Source organism: Crinia signifera, chromosome 2 (genome assembly GCF_055691185.1).
Source record: "Crinia signifera chromosome 2, ASM5569118v1, whole genome shotgun sequence".
Taxonomy (NCBI): Eukaryota; Metazoa; Chordata; class Amphibia; order Anura; family Myobatrachidae; genus Crinia; species Crinia signifera.
The window spans coordinates 322,454,243-322,471,806 of NC_139218.1; the positions used below are offsets into that span (position 1 = coordinate 322,454,243).

General features: G+C 46.2%; 1 protein-coding gene across 2 annotated transcripts in view; it reads left to right on the plus strand.

The window, feature by feature from the left end:
* The window catches only part of GDF11 (growth differentiation factor 11), a 312,820-nt gene that overhangs the window by 287,084 nt on the left and 8,172 nt on the right, over positions 1 to 17,564 (plus strand). For both annotated transcript variants that reach the window (XM_083169199.1, XM_083169200.1), the window contains one exon: positions 16,086 to 16,459. In XM_083169199.1, the coding sequence (XP_083025325.1) occupies positions 16,086 to 16,459 (374 nt within the window). The remainder of the gene's footprint in view (positions 1 to 16,085; positions 16,460 to 17,564) is intronic.

The following is a 17,564-nucleotide window of genomic DNA, read 5'->3' on the forward strand; positions in this document are numbered from 1 at the left end:
TTGGGGGTTTTGTGCTGTACTTTTATCTGTGTGGGGAGGACCCATGTGCTGTATTATATGTGGGGGCTGTGTGCTGTACTATTATCTATGTGGGGAGGACCCATGTGCTGTATTATATGGGGGGGGGGACTATGTGCTGTACTATTATCTGTGTGGGGAGGAGCCATGTGCTTTATTATATGTGGGGGGCTGTGTGCTGTACTATTATCTATGTGGGAAGGACCCATGTGCTGTACTATTATCTGTGTGGGGAGGACCCATGTGCTGTATTATATGTGGGGGGCTGTGTGCTGTACTGTTATCTGTCTGGGGAGGACCCATGTGCTGTATTATATGTGGGGGCTATGTGCTGTACTATTATCTATGTGGGGAGGACCCATGTGCTGTATTATATGGGGGGGACTATGTGCTGTACTATTATCTGTGTGGGGAGGAGCCATGTGCTGTATTATATGTGGGGGGCTGTGTGCTGTACTATTATCTATGTGGGAAGGACCCATGTGCTGTACTATTATCTGTGTGGGGAGGACCTATGTGCTGTATTATATGTGGGGGGCTGTGTGCTGTACTGTTATCTATGTGGGGAGGACCCATGTGCTGTATTATATGGGGGGGACTATGTGCTGTACTATTATCTGTGTGGGGAGGAGCCATGTGCTGTATTATATGGGGGGGGGACTGTGCTGTACTATTATCTGTGTGGGGAGGACCTATGTGCTGTAATATCTGGGGGGGGGGGGCTATTTGCTGTATTATTATCTGTGGGACCTATGTACATTATTATCAGGGTGGGGGATTTACGGATCAGATGTCACACACTTGCGATTTTGGGCCGATTTTGCCAGATTATTGGCCCAAAATGCCGAAATCAGATGAAATTGGCCCCATGTGCTGTACTATTATCTGTGTGGGGAGGACCCATGTGCTGTATTTTTTGTAGGGGAGGGGCTATGTGCTGTACTATTATCTGTGTGGGGAGGACCCATGTGCTGTATTATATGTGGGGGGCTATGTGCTGTACTATTATCTGTGTGGGGAGGACCCATGTGCTGTATTATATGGGGGGGACTATGTGCTGTACTATTATCTGTGTGCGGAGGACCCATGTGCTGTACTCCTGTGTGGGGAGAGGACCCATGTGCTGTATTATATGTGGGGGGCTATGTGCTGTACTATTATCTGTGTGGGGAGGACCCATGTGCTGTATTATATGGGGGGCTATGTGCTGTACTATTATCTGGGTGGGAAGGACCCATGTGCTGTATTATATGTGGGGTGCTATGTGCTGTACTATTATCTGTGTGGGGAGGACCCATGTGCTGTATTATATGTGGGGGGTTATGTGCTGTACTATTATCTATGTGGGGAGGACCCATGTGCTGTATTATCTTGGGGGGGACCTATGTGCTGTACTATTATCTGTGTGGGGAGGACCCATGTGCTGTATTATATGTGGGGGGACCTATGTGCTGTACTTTTATCTGGGTGGGGAGGACCCATGTGCTGTATTATATGTGTGGGTTATGTGCTGTACTATTATCTGTGTGGGGAGGACCCATGTGCTGTATTATATGTGGGGGTTTATGTGCTGTACTATTACCTGTGTGGGGAGGACCCATGTGCTGTATTATATGTGGGGGGACCTATGTGCTGTACTATTATCTGTGTGTGGAGGACCTTTATGCTGTAATATCTGGGGGGGGGGGGGGCTATTTGCTGTATTATTATCTGTGGGACCTATGTACATTATTATCAGGGTGGGGGATTTACGGATCAGATGTCACACACTTGTAATTTTGGGCCGATTTCGCCAGATTATTGGCCCAAAATGCCGAAATCGGATGAAATTGGCCGAAAGTCGCATAGTGTATAGCCACTTCTCTCTGGTCAGGTGGCCACACCCCTTCATTTCCCTGGTTAACCATTCATGCTCCAGTCCATCACTGCTCACATAATACTGTAGCTGAAGGAAAGACAATCCATAAAGACCTTTTGTGGGGAATTTAGCTACATTTGTATAGCCCCAGGACTTCCAAATGGAGAAATTGTGTAAAAGTGTAAAAAAAAGGCATGGTCATTAGTAGGGGTTATCAAGAAATTCCGGTTGTTTGTCCCGATACTGTACTCCAAATACATATAGGCTGAAAACTTTGTCCAAAGGGAGTATTGACATACAATATTATTATTATTATTATTATTATTATAATTATCATCATTTATTTATATGGCGCCACAAGGGTTCCGCAGCACCTAACAACACATACATGAGAGAAGAAAAACAAGTAAGTAATGAATTACAATACAAGACCGTTAGGACATGTACATGGTAAATAAGTATAGTTGATAATAATAATAATAATAATAATAATAATAATAATAGTGTTATTTACATAGCACTTTTCTCCCAATAGGACTCAAAGTGCTTTACATTTGCCTTTTGCAGCACAAAAAAGAAAAAAAAAGTTTAGCAGTGAATATTAGTGAAATACTTGAGAGAACAGGAAAATCTTGAGTCTATTTTTGAAGGAATCCAGAGTAAATGCCTCTCACACTGTGCAGGGCAGAGAATTCCACAGGGTTGGAGCCACAAAGCTGAAAGCTCGATCCCCAGATGAGTTTAGGCAGATTCTAAGTATTGTTATTAGTCCATCATTTGCAGTTTGCAGTAATGAAGATAGGCAGTAAGGAATCAGAAGCTGCATCACGTACTTTGGGCTCTGGTCATGAAGAGCTTTGAAAGTAAATTAACCTTTGAATGCCAACTTCTCTGTGAGAGATAAGCATAGTATCCACTTAAAATGCCAGCGTCACTTACATTTGATATATAAATTCAACTAAAAAATGTTTTGTAACACATATTATATTTCCTATAATAACGTAAAAATTACAGGTCATTATGATGTGTAAAAATGGTGGCTTGCCAATTTTCACACCTATTTTGATAGATCCACTTGACACTCAAGGGGTTAAGCCCATGTTAAAAATGATTCACCATCTTTCATGTAGCCAATGAAGGGAGAAGATAATGGGTGTTATGTGGCTGAAACAGGACTGGTTGGTTAATAGCGCTGCATCTGCATTTTGTACCATCTGTAAGCAGTACAATTCTTTTGCTGGGTAGTCTAGGCGTGATGATACAAATGCATGTAAATCTGTAGGCAGATCTTCTTGGGGAATTAAGTGCTTGATTCTGGCTTTGTTCCTCAGATAAAAGAATGAGGATTTGATTGTGGCTGATACAGTATCAGTTTAAGGGTCAAGTCACTATCCAGGACATTGCCAAGATTCCCCAAATGTTCAGTGTATTGTAATTTTGAAGCTCCAACTGTAAAGGTCCCCATACACTATGCGATTTGGACCCGATTTCACCCGATTCAGATGGATCGGGCAGTAAAAACGGGCCAAATCGCATGTCCAGACACCTGGTCCGACCCGATGCATGGTCCTGTGCGCATCGGATCGGAGTCGGGAGGTCGGACCGGCTGCACATAAGATTTGCTAAATCTTATGTGCAGCCGGGCAGTGGACTCTGTGAGGACGCCGGAGCAGGGAGCTGTCCTCCGGGAAGGTGGAGGGAGCAGGGTGGCGGGGACATTGCGGGGCGGATGGCGGGGGACGCTGCTAGTAGGGCAGAGGCAGTGGATTCCCCTGTGATTGGCTGAGCGCTCAGCCAATCACATGCTGCCCATTCATTGTATGGGCTTTTTTTTCAGCACTGACAGCTCCCGCCTCCTCCTGCCCGGCTCTCCGTTACTGCCGCTTCTATGTCACTGTCCCCCACAGCGTCCCCTGCACACTGCCTCTGCCCTTCTTGCAGCTCCCCCACCAGCCACCCCGCAGCGTCCCCGCCGCTCAGTCTTTTCAATAGGATTCTCTCCCACCACTCGCCGCTACAGCTACAGAAAAAAAATCCTATTCAAAAGACTGGGCGGACGCTGATTGGCTGAGAGCTCAGCCAATCAGCGGCCTCCCAGTTTTTGAATAGGATTTTTTTTCTATGCTCCCGCCGCTCGCCGCTGCTGACTCTTCTCTCTGGTCCCCGCCCCCTGCCACGGACCCTCTCCGGCAGCTCCTGGACCCTGCTCTCCTGCTGCTCCCTGGGATTACATGTGATAAATCGAGCTGATTTATCACATGTAAAAAATGGCACATAAAGTGCCAAATCTTATCAAGCTCTCTCTGGGAGCTGCCGGGAGAGCTCAGGGGAATTCGGCCCGATGTGAGCAGCCTGTGATTGGCTGAGCAAAAACAGACATAAAAACATCAGCAGGAACGGGGGTATACTTAGCATGGAAACATAACATAGAACTCCACCCTGCCGATCCTGTAAGTAATCATACCGACAGCTGTTTTGGTGCTACAAGATGCACCTTCATCATGGGCATCATGATGTTTTTATGTCTGTTTTTGCACTTTGGAATATACTATTCAATTCTTTTTGATATTTTCACTATAACCCGGATGTTGCTGGCTTGCTAATACTGCATGTATTATACCATTTTGGAGCCTGGCACTCTGGTAATTGAAAACCTTTGAGTGTACAGCCTAGCCTCAAGATCCATATATATATCTTTTCTCTGCACCGCACTTTATGCACCCATTTGCACGTCCTGTTGAAAAGGCCCAGACGGCCTTGAAACGTTGACCAGCATTATGTGTACCGTCTAACCGACATTAAAACCATAACTTGATTGTACAAAATCCATGGAGTGCCGCCTTATTCCATAGGGTCTTGCTAAAAGCCCTTGGTCTCTGCTCTACTACTTCTGAAGGAAGGCACCACGGTCTTTCACACTTCGTCCGGAGTGCCGAACAACCAACAGCGACTATATATATATATATATATATATATATATATATAAAGTGGGGCGGATCGGCACTCCAACTCAAATAGAAAAGTACCTGGGTGCCCTCCGGATCAGTATTGTAGACAGAATAGCAGGCAGGCGGCGGCACTCCAAGGGTTTTTATTCGTGCAAAAGAATCTCCAACGTTTCGGGGACTAGCCCCTTTGTCAAGGTGATATCACCTTGACAAAGGGGCTAGTCCCCGAAACGTTGGAGATTCTTTTGCACGAATAAAAACCCTTGGAGTGCCGCCGCCTGCCTGCTATTCTGTCTATATATATATATATATATATATATATATATATATATATATATATATATAGCAGGTTTTTGCAGGTTAGGCACTCCTAAATGTTCAAGAAATAACTGAGCTGGTGCAGGGCACATAGGTACATGAACAAAAGCACTTTCCCCTTCTGTGTAGAAGGAATTGAAGCCAGCACTCAGCGATGTAAGTGAAAAAACAAAATAGCTTTTATTGCAAACACATCATTGCAAAAAATGACAGCTGTAGAGACCTGACAGCCGTTTCAACTGCTCCCAGGCAGTTTTCATCACCTCACCTCTGATGAAAACTCTATATATATATAGATTGTAAGCTTGCAGCAGGGCTCTCCTACCTCCAAGTCTGTCTGTTGTTACCCAGTTTGTTTTATCCCTGTCTACTATTGTAAAGTGCAACGAAATCTGCTGCGCTATATAAGAAACTGTAAATAAATAGAAATAAATATATATTACAGGTTATTCCAAGCCTAAACAAATTTAAGAAAAGTTCTACAAAGTAGCAATCCTCACCAGATAAAAATAATAATTTCTCTACCGTCCAATGGGATACTGGGCTTCACTACTATGGGGATTGAGACCTCCGCAGGAGAGACAGGCACATCAAAGAACTTTCAGTGTGGGTGCACTGGCTCCTCCCCTCAATCTCCCTCCACTAGTCAGTTTTGAAAAATGTGCCTCAGGAGAGGCAGTGCTTCTGGATGCTCCAGAGTTTTTCTACATTTATTTTCAAAGTTTGTTATTTTGGGGCGCTGTGGTGACCACACAGCTGTCCTGCTTCGTGGGTGTCAGGGGAAGGGTCAGTCCCCGACCTCTTCAGGTGCAGAGCTGACCCTGCTACAGGACAATTCGGTCCTGTGTGGGGCTTGTCACCGCACAGCATTGCGCTGTGGCGAGCAAGCCTCCTAGCCGCCGCACACCCCCTGACAGGTCTGAAGACTTCAAGTGGTGAGTACAGGCTGGGGGTTCCACAAGGGGACCCCGCAGCCATTTCTGGTGCGGCTAGACGACGGGCAGTAATGGCGGCCTTCTAGCAGGGACCGCGTGAACCCCGCGTCTGGAAACTGGCATAGGGGTGCTGCCGCTGGACACCAGGGACACCCCCCAGGGTATATGTATGTAATATTATACCTTTTTATTATATGTCAGTATAAACGTATGTAAGCGCCAGCTCCGTGTACAGGGGGGCGGGGCTTCACTCAGAGCGGGACCAAGCTCTGCTGGTCACTTCCTGCTTCTTTACACGCTGCCAGACTCCATTACAGAGGGCTCCTCACTGGCGTGGTGGATCCGGATCCTTGCAGCACGGCAGAGACAGCAGGTTTTATAGCGATTTAGCGCTGCTGCGCTATCTGGCTTATTTTAGACACTGTGTTGTTGATATCACTGTGTTTTAGCGTTACCAGCTCACCCAGATCTGTGAGTTCAGGGTGCATTTGGTTCCTCAATTGCTCTGTTTTTCCCCCACTGATTAGTTACAGACACACATAAAACAAGCACATAGTCTGTTTTTTAACATCCAGCGGTGTGGTGTGTGCACGTGTGTGACTGCGTGGGGGTTGTATTGTACTGCTGTATACTGTAGTACTGTCTCATCATGGTGAAGAAGTTCACTTGTATGGTGTGTAGCACCAAGTTTGTGCCCAAGGTCCCAAGTCACTTGTGAGGCTTGTATGTCACCACAGCCCAGTAGTGTTGACACTCAGATCAGTGGGGTACCCCCACAGCTTGTGGGGCCATCTCAGGCTGACGAGCAGGAGCCTGTCTGGGCCTCCAACATAAAGACATTGTTGGATTCTGTGGCTTCACAGCTTTCCACTAACACTCAGCAAACGCAGAGGGTTCAGAGGGAATTGTCCATGTTAGCTGCCAGGGTGGATATTCTTCATACTCTTAATGTACCTCCTCCTGCCGCACAGCCCCAAAAGAGGCCGGCTGCTGCGATGGCCCCTGATTCAGAGGATGATGAGGAGGACATATTGGAGGAGGGTGAGGAGCAGGTTCTGCAGGAACCAGTCCCTGAGGCAGCAGTGCATGGTCCTGAACCGCTTATCAGGGCCATCAGGGATGTTTTAGATCTCCCGGTGGAGGCATCCGCAGAAGGAGATCCTTTCTTCATGACTCAGAGGAAACAGCCAGTATATTTCCCTGAGCAGGCGGAGTTAGAAACGGTTTTCAAGGCTGCATGGCAAAACCCTGATAAGAGGTTTACTCTTTCAAAGCGGTTCACAAATGCTTATCCTTTTGAACCTTTGGGCAGGAAGAAGTGGGAGGAGCCACCAGTGGTGGACTCATCTGTCTCCCGTCTTTCTAAAAAGGTGTTGTTACCAGTCCCAGGTGTATCCACTCTTAAGGACGGGGCGGACAGGAGGCTGGAATCTACCCTCAAGTCCATATACACGGCTAGTGGGGCCTCCCAGCGCCCAGTTCTAGCCAGCTGCTGGATGGCTAAAGCCATACATACCTGGTCAACCCAGATTCAGGAGGGGTTGTTAGGTGACATGACTGTGGCTCAGATTGGCGACAGCCTGCGTCACATTCAGGATACTGCTAAGATCCTGTGCGAAGCGCAAAAAGAATTGGGCGCAATAAACGCACGCAATTCAGCCATGGCGGTTTCAGCCAGACGGGCCCTGTGGCTGCGTCAGTGGTCCGCGGATGTGGACTCTAAAAAGAGTGTGGAGGGTATTCCCTTTACAGGAGAATGGCTTTTTGGAAGCGAATTAGATGGTTGGATTTCCAAGGCCACGGCAGGAAAATCTACCTTCCTCCCATCAGCTCCCACAGTAGCAAAGCGTCCCTTCACAGCTACCTCCCAGCAGTCCTTTCGTGGGAACAGGTTTCGCCCCAAAGCTAGGGGCGCCTCAAATGCCAACAGAGGCACCAGAGGCAAGTTTAGGAAGCCCAACTCCTCCAGCACACAGGACCGTCCCAATGCCGCGGCTTCCTCCAAGCCTGCAGCATGACGGGGTTTTCCCGCCACGAGACTCTCTCGCGGTGGGAGCGCGATTGTTGCTTTTCAGCCAGGTGTGGGACGCCTCTGGTCTGGATTCCTGGGCCAGGGATCTCATTTCTCTAGGTTACAGGCTGGAATTCGACAAACCCCCTCCCAGACGATACTTCAGGTCGGCCCTTCCAGCATCCCAGGAGGATCAGGTTCTCCTTCGGGGGGCCATTACCAGGCTGCTTCAGTCTCAGGTAATTGTACCGGTGCCAAGCACGGAGCGGGGCCAGGGATATTATTCCAACTTGTTCCTGGTGCCGAAGCCAGACGGCTCAGTAAGGCCCATCCTGAATCTAAAATCACTAAACCTCTTCCTGCGGGTGTTCAAGTTCAGGATGGAGTCCTTGCGCTCCGTGATTGCCGGTCTAGAGAGAGGGGAGTTCTTGGTCTCTATAGACGTCAAGGACGCCTATTTACACATCCCCATTTGGCCCCCACACCAAATCTATCTCAGGTTTGCCTTGGGGAACGACCATTACCAATTCCGGGCCTTACCTTTCGGCCTGTCTACTGCCCCGCGGGTTTTTACAAGGGTAATGGCGGAAATGATGTCACTACTCAGACTTCGAAGGGTGAATGTCGTGCCATACCTGGACGACCTGCTAATAAAGGCAGGGTCGGCAGAGGCCTTGAGGAGTGCTCTCAATCTGTCCATGCAAGTGCTAAGAGACCACGGGTGGATCCTGAACATGGCCAAATCATCACTGGTTCCGACCCAGAGGATGGTTTTCTTGGGCATGATCCTGGATACATCGGAGCAAAGAGTCTTTCTGCCGATGGAAAAGGTCAGTGCAATACAACAGCTGGTCAGGGAGGTCCTACAGTCTCCTCTGGTACAGATCCATCTTTGCCTCCGGCTTCTAGGCAAGATGGTGGCTTCATTCGAAGCAATACAATTTGCCCGGTTCCATTCCAGGGTCTTTCAATTGGATCTCCTGACAAAGTGGTCCGGCTCCCCCCTGCAGATGCGCAGAAGGATTGGCCTTGCAACAAGAACCAGGATCTCGCTACAGTGGTGGCTAGATTCATCCAATCTGTTGGCAGGCAGACGGTTCCAGATCCAGGACTGGACGTTGGTAACCACGGACGCCAGCTTGAGGGGCTGGGGAGCTGTCACACAGGGAGTCCGCCTCCAGGGTCGATGGTCTCCACTGGAGTCGACCCTTCATATCAACAAGCTGGAGTTGAGGGCGGTCTACTATGCCCTGTTACAGGCAGCTCCATTGTTACAGGGCAAGGCGATCCAGGTCCAGTCGGACAATGCCACCACTGTGGCCTATATAAATCGGCAGGGTGGTACCAAGAGCATGCCTTGCATGAGAGAAGCGTCAAAGATCCTGTCCTGGGCGGAACAGAATGTCCAGGCCCTGTCTGCCATTTTTATCCCGGGAGTCGACAACTGGGAGGCGGACTTCCTGAGTCGTCACGATCTTCACCCGGGAGAGTGGGGCCTTCACACTCAAGTGTTCGATGCCATAGTGGATCTGTGGGGTCTCCCTCAGATCGACCTGATGGCTTCACGACTGAACCACAAGGTAGCAATGTACTGTGCACGGACCAGAGACCCAGGGGCGATAGCAGTGGACGCTCTCACCTGGACCTGGGAATTCCAATTAGTGTACCTGTTCCCACCTCTCCCATTGTTGGCTCGGGTGCTAAAGCGGCTCCGGCATCAGGGGACGGAGGCCATACTGGTGGCACCAGATTGGCCAAGAAGGGCCTGGTACGGGGACATTCAGGCCATGCTAGTGGAAGACCCGTGGCGTCTGCCCCTAAGAAGAGACCTGCTCCTCCAGGGCCCGTTCGTCTTTCAGGACTTACAGCGGCTACGTTTAACGGCCTGGAGGTTGAGCGGCAGATCTTAGTCAACAAGGGTCTCCATCCCTCTGTCGTCACTACAATGATAAAAGCCAGGAAGCCGGTGACGGCTTCTCATTATCATGTAATATGGCGAAGATATATTGCCTGGTGCAAGAAGAATGGCTTGCCTCCGGCCAGTTTTCGACTAAACAGCCTGTTACGTTTCCTCCAGGCTGGTTTAGATAAGGGACTCAGATTGGGTTCCTTAAAGGTCCAAATCTCCGCATTGTCTGTGTTTTTCCAGAAAAAGATTGCGGCCTTGCCGGAAGTGCAAACCTTCTTACAGGGGGTTCGGAGGATTCAACCCCCCTTTGTACCTCCCACTGCACCATGGGATTTGGAAGTAGTTCTTACTTTCTTAAAATCAGCCCGGTTTGTTCCTTTGGAGGAGTCGGAGCTGCGACACCTTACTTGGAAAACAGTTGTTCTGCTGGCTCTAGCTTCGGCCAGGAGGGTGTCCGAGCTTGGGGCCTTATCTTGTCGGAGCCCTTACCTTGTGTTCCACAACGACAGGGCGGAGCTCAGGACTAGACCACAATTCCTTCCAAAGGTGGTGTCAGGGTTCCACCTAAACCAACCCATTGTGGTTCCTTCTGGTGCGGCACACCCGGATATTCCAGATACCTTGGACGTGGTCCTCACCCTTAAGGGATATGTCAAGCGCACAGCTAGGATCCGTAAGACAGACAGCCTATTTGTGCTTTATGATGCGCAGAAGAAGGGTTTACCTGCTTCAACGCGTACCATTGCCAGGTGGATAAGATGTACTATCCAACAGGCTTATGTATCAGCTGGTCTATCGCTTCCTTTTTCAGTAAAGGCTCATTCAACCAGGTCTGTAGGTACCTCTTGGGCTGCTGCTCGAGGGGTGTCAGCTATGCAGCTTTGCAGGGCTGCAACTTGGTCAGGGCAACACACGTTTGTGAAGTTCTACAAGTTTGACACCCTGGCCAGGGAGGATTCCCAGTTCGGGAATGCGGTTCTACAGCAGACTCCGCACGTTCCCACCCGTTCTGGTAGCTTTGGGACCTCCCCATAGTAGTGAAGCCCAGTATCCCATTGGACGGTAGAGAAAATAGGATTTTGGGTACCTACCGGTAAATCCTTTTCTCGTAGTCCATATGGGATACTGGGAGCCCACCTCGGTGCGGCTTTTCTGCTGTCAGATCCTACTTCTTGTTAGGCTTATTGCCTTGTTTTCTATAGGATAGATATGTCTATAGACTTGTTTACAGTTACAGGTGTCCTCTGAAGTTGTTAGGATTCACCTCTTTTTTTATATGTTGCTTTCTTCGTTTGGGTGTGCTGGATGAATCTCACCACAATACATTATCACATACTCCTCACATGCTCTCCTTCGGCACAGTTTTTGCATTAACTGACTAGTGGAGGGAGATTGAGGGGAGGAGCCAGTGCACCCACACTGAAAGTTCTTTGATGTGCCTGTCTCTCCTGCGGAGGTCTCAATCCCCATAGTAGTGAAGCCCAGTATCCCATATGGACTACGAGAAAAGGATTTACCGGTAGGTACCCAAAATCCTATTTTTTGTACATAAACATAATGGACTGAGTTAAACATGATAATTTACCCAAAATTGTGCAGTTTTATCCCTTTATTATTAAATAGTTATAATTAAATATTTAGGGTAACATTTAATAGAATGTGATTTTTGGTTCTGAAATCGCGCAAAATCTCAGTTTTTGAAATTGGGAATTTAAAAAAAAAAACCCTCGACTATTTAATGGCATGCGAATTTGCAGGTGAAAAATGTGATATAGTGCAAATTTCAGCCATGAAAATGTGTGAATTTTAGTCATGAAAATGTGCAAATTAGTGGACACATGCGATTTCTTATACATGTTAATGTGCGTTTTTCCTAGAAAAAAAAAAACGGCATGGGATCCCCCCTCCTGAGAATAACCAGCCCCGGGCCTCAAAGAACCGGTCATGGTTTTAGAAATTCAGGGGACAAAAATCATAGGGGATCCCCAGGATTTCTAAAACCAGCACCAGGCTCAAGGGCCGGTCCTGGTTCCAAAATACAGGGGACATAATTAGTTGGGGTCCCCCGTATTTTGACAACAAGCACTGGGCCCACACAGCCCACAGGGTAATACCACAGTCAGGGGAAACTTTTTATGCAAGTTAACTGGAGGGGGGGGGGGGCCTTTATTGGGGGGGGGGGGTCCCCACTCCTCAAGGACTCCCTGCCTGGGCTGACAAGCCACGGGAATGAATGCTTTGGCTGGGGGAACTTGCATAAAAAGTTTCCCCCGGCTGTGGCATTACCCTGTTGACTGTTTGGGCCCAGTGCTGGTTGTCAAAATACGGGGGACCCCTACTTACTTTGTCCCCACATTTTAGGAACCAGGACCGGCCTTTGAGCCACGCTGGTTTTTTCCCTCTAATTTTTACTATTACACATTTTTTTGGGGATAGAACCATGCACAGATTGCACTGGTCTTTGCATGGTTTTGTCAAATTCGACATATTGAACTTGGTCTATTTGTTTTGCGTTTTTTGGTAATGTTTTCCCAAAATTGCATCCTATTAAATTTCGAGTTGTATACTTTTTAATGGAAAAACATTGGGATGCGAGTTGAATTGTGTTTAAAAATCGCCAGGTCAAAAAGTGCAATTTTTACTGTAATTCACATCCTATTAAGTTGGCGATTTTAGAAAAACTTTGCAAATTTGGACTTTTTTGACTAAAAATCACAAAAGTCTAAAAACTGCATCCTATTAAATGTCACCCTTAGTATTTTCTTTAGTTATGCAATGGTGTTACAAATTCGATGCACTGTTTTTTTTTTGTTTTGTTTTTAAATGAGAAACACAAATACTTTCAACCATAACTTGATTTAATAAGTGTGAGGAAGTAGTAATACTAACATATTTTGGCACATTAATCATGCATTGAATTTATATTAGATTTCTACTCATTTCTTTTGAAAAATAGAAAATCAGTTAATAATTCACAGGCATGGCCATCTGTTTCACTTATACCAAAATCTAGCCCTCCAATGTGACGTATTTTGGGAATGCATCAGGAAAAGTAACACTTCACTCATGCTCCAGGCATTGCTGGATTAACCGCCTGATATGATGGGCCTATTCTCTACTCATTTTTCGTTAAAAACTATAAATCCCTTTTTATGATCTTACACAGTGTTTTCAGTTTCCAAAACAAACATAATTTTTCTTTAATAAAGTAGGTCTGGATTTGTTTCAGCCCGTCATGTGACGTGATTAGCGTTTGCTGTGGTGTGTTTTTCTAACATGAACTTGAGGCCGAATTATTAACAGTACAGTTTGGGATAAATTGGGGCCTGATTTTGTTACCAGCCTAAGTGGAAACAGGATATAGTGGTCCAATAGGGAAGGTGACAAGTGGTGTGGATCATTTGGGTTACAGTGTCTCGGTCGACAGTTAATTAATCAACATGCAATAGGTCGACATATGAAAATGTTGTCGTTAAAAGGCTGACATACTGTACTTTTTTCAGATTTTTGGGCATCTGTCAACATAGGTCAACATGGACACCTTATTAGTTTACATGTACTCGCTGTGCTCGCCATGCTTCGGTCCTGGTGCCTCTCTGTGCTGTGTGTGTGTGTTATATTCTCCCCCTGTGCCCACTGGGATGGTACAAATATGAACAAATCGGTTTATTTAAAAAAAATCATGTTGATCTTTTCCACGTCGACCGATAAATCATGTCAACCTAATGCAACCAACCTTTTTCATGTGTCGACCAATAGTGGTTGACCTAGACACTAATACCTGCATACCAATGACATGACGACTCAGTATTCAATATTTCACTTTAATTGCACATGCGCAGTAGGCCCTGAGCGCTCACTGCTGCTCCCAGCAGAGAGGAGGGGGCCCATACGGAGGAGGCTGCACATGGGTTTCTTCCTCTCTTAGAACTTAGTAATATGTTTGTCATTTTTGCAATGTACAAAAAAGATTAATTTTATATTTGTGTATGTCGGACGTTGGCCCCTACTTACTTTGTCCCCCACATTTTAGGAACCAGGAGCGGCCTTTGAGCCACGCTGGGTTTTTTTCTCTAATTTTTACTATTACACATTTTTTGGGGGATAGAACCATGCACAGATCGTACGCTTCGGGTTGGCGGTGATAGTGGGAGTGGCGTTAACAATGGGGGGGGGGGCATTTCATATACTAATCACCCATCAGGGTGGCTGTACCCTGTGGCACACAGCGGTTTCACTTGTATCGCTGTGTTCCACTCCAACCTTTGGTAGTCGCCACGATCCAGTTAGAGCAGCAATGAGCACAAGAGTCTTGTATGAGCCAACAGAACTTCTCCAAACAGTTACTGCTGACCAGACGTTTGGCATAATTCAGACTGGATTGCTAATAATAGAATTCACTAATTGAGCGATTATTGATCGACATTGCATGCATACCATTCGCACCGCACATGCGCAAGGGAAATTAGCATCATAAACTGCGTATTTAGGGGTGGTAATCTACCATTTTCTCGGTGTGTTAGAAAAAACACAGGTGTGCCCAGGCATTTTCGAGGAGGGTGTGGGACGTCAGCAATGACCACTTCTACCCTGTCTCAGTCACAGGAATTGCATATTGATTTGCGAATGGATACCGATCCATTTGCAATTTAGCAACGGGCCTCTTCTTTTTCTATCTGGGCGGCAGCTTTCTCCACGTAGTTGTGTTTTATAGCTAACGTATGCTGGTGCCGCCTCCTTTATAAATGTCTAGATGCATAAATCTGTTTGTTGTGAATTTCAACAATCTTCTTGATAAAATGTTTTTAAAGCTACATTGAAAAGAATATGATGCTGCTTTCACATTGCCTAAATGTTTGAGACCCGGTATTTTGAAACGGTATTTAAAACGGTATATTACCGTTTTAAACCCCTTTCACACCACACATAGGCCCTTATTCTGGTTGGTGCGGCCAGAGCCGCACACGGTGCTCTGGCCGCACAAACCAATCCCCGCCCACGAGACGGATCGCCACGGCCGTCCGTACACGGACGGCTGGCGATCTGCATAAAAATGGTGGAGGCGTACGCCTCCACCATGGTGGGAGCTGCCCCCTGCATTCGATGGTCGTCGACCATCGAAGGCAGGTCCGCACGCCCCAGCAGCTCCCGCAAGCTGAGACCACACGGACAATCGTCCGTGTGCTAGTTTGTTTGGGGGCTGAGAGCTGACATCCGGCGACGTCAGCTTTCCGCCCCCATGAGTTGCGTCATACCCTCATTACCATGCATACGCCCCGCGTTTGCATGGGAACGCCCATGAAACGCGGGGCGTACACATAGGGAAATGAGGGTATGAAGCCCCTCACGCCCCTATACGCCCCCTTTGCGGCAGACGAAATACGTCTGCGGCGAAGGGGGCTGCACATGCGCAGATTGACCTCTGCGCATGTGCAGAATAAAAACATCGGCGGTACGGCCGCACGCGGGCCGTACCGTCCGAATTAGAATAAGGGCCACAAATACCGGGTCTCAAGCAGGTTTGCAGTGTAAAAGCAGGACAGACAGTAGCTATGAGAGCGCAGTGCATATGTAATGTGCCGCTCATTACATATGCACATATGTAATGAGCGCAGTGCATATGAATGAACCACTCATTACATATGCACTGCACTCATTACATATGCGCATATGTAATGAGTGGCTCATTACATATGCACTGCGCTCTCGTAGCTACTGCCTGAGTTCTATATACCGGTTCAGCGCCATTCACACTGTATGTAAAATGGCTCTGAACCGTGTAGGACTCTGCTTTTTACCCGTTTGCAAATACCGGTTATTTGTAACCGGTAAATGCAGACTGGTGGGTTCACACTGCAGCTCTAACCGTTTTAACCGTCAATATACCTGTTAGGAGCTGCAGTGTGAAAGGGGTATTAGGTTGCATAAATAGGTTATACAGTGTGAACGGTTATTGTGGCAGAACATCAGCATAAATGTAGTTGTTTGTATGGGGATAATGTAGAGAAAACAGTGTTTATTATATGTGTATTTAATACAATAACTTCTGAAGTTGTAACACTAGTAACTCTTTCTCTTCCATCTACAGCAGACCCAGTAGTGAGACTGGATGGGAATCCTCACTGCTGCTATTTTAACTTCAGCCCAAAAATAATGTTCACCAAGGTAGTAAAAGCCCAGCTATGGGTGTACCTGCGGCCTGTGCAACACACCTCCACTGTCTACCTACAGATTCTACGCCTCAAGCCTATAACAGAGGAGGGTAGCAAACACATCCGTATTCGGTCTCTGAAGATTGACCTGCACTCACGTACAGGCCACTGGCAAAGCATTGATTTCAAGCATGTGCTGCAAAACTGGTTCAAGCAGCCACACAACAACTGGGGCATTGAGATCAACGCCTTTGACCCCAATGGTAATGATCTTGCTGTCACTTCGCTTGGACCTGGAGCAGAAGGGCTGGTGGGTACTTTCACCTTTTAAATAATTTAGTAAGAATAGCTTTAATGACTACTGTATAAAAGCTATAAAAATAATATATCAACTGATCTTATAATAATAAAAAATAAGATATGTAAATTGTCTTATAGTATATTACGATGGGTGCAGAGACTAAAAAAATGTAAGCACCCATAATTGGTACAAAGAGCCATTTGCAGCAGTATCAGTACACCTGCTGTGTGCACAATACAGTGCAGTACAGGTTGAGTATCCCTTATCCAAAATGCTCGGGACCAGGAGAATTTTGGATAACGGATTAGTCCGTATATCGGAATATTTTAATATTTCAGTGATGTATTTTGAAGTATCTTGCATTTATGCTGTATAAACACATAATATACACACAAATATATTTTATTACCACATAAAATACACACAAATATATTTTATTTGTTCAAAAAACAAGGTTTCAAAACGTGAAACAAAATGAGTGTACTATCTCAGCACTGAATTTGAATGCCAAGCAATCATTTTCTTGCACATATATAGTGCCAGTTACATATCATGTCCCCAGTGATGCGGTTACAAATGTCCCCAGTGAGTTTTTCGCAAAAAAAAAATTTTTTTTCAATTTCTGGAATGTCTGGATTTCGGAATAATTCGGATAACGGATATTCGGATACGGGATACTCGACCTGTATTTCGAAAGACAGTATATCGGAACCTGCTCACTACAGAGAGTTTGCCATACCTGATAAATATCAAGATAGAATTTACAAAGCCAAGTGTGTTATATGTAGAAAATTCTAATGTATGTATGTATGTATGTGTATATATATATATATATATATATGTATATATATATATATATATATATACATATAAATATTTAAAATAGTGACTTTAAACAATGACAACATTTTAAATGAATATTATTATTCTGAACGTTTTCATTTAAGGGAGAAATGACTTCAAATACTGATGGTCGCATATACATTATACAATTTACTCCCCGAACGATTTCGTTAACGATATCGGCAGAGCTCCAGGACGAACAATTTGGTGAATACACACTGAACAATATCATTCGTTGACATCACCTGGTCCCCCGCTGAACATACAGTCT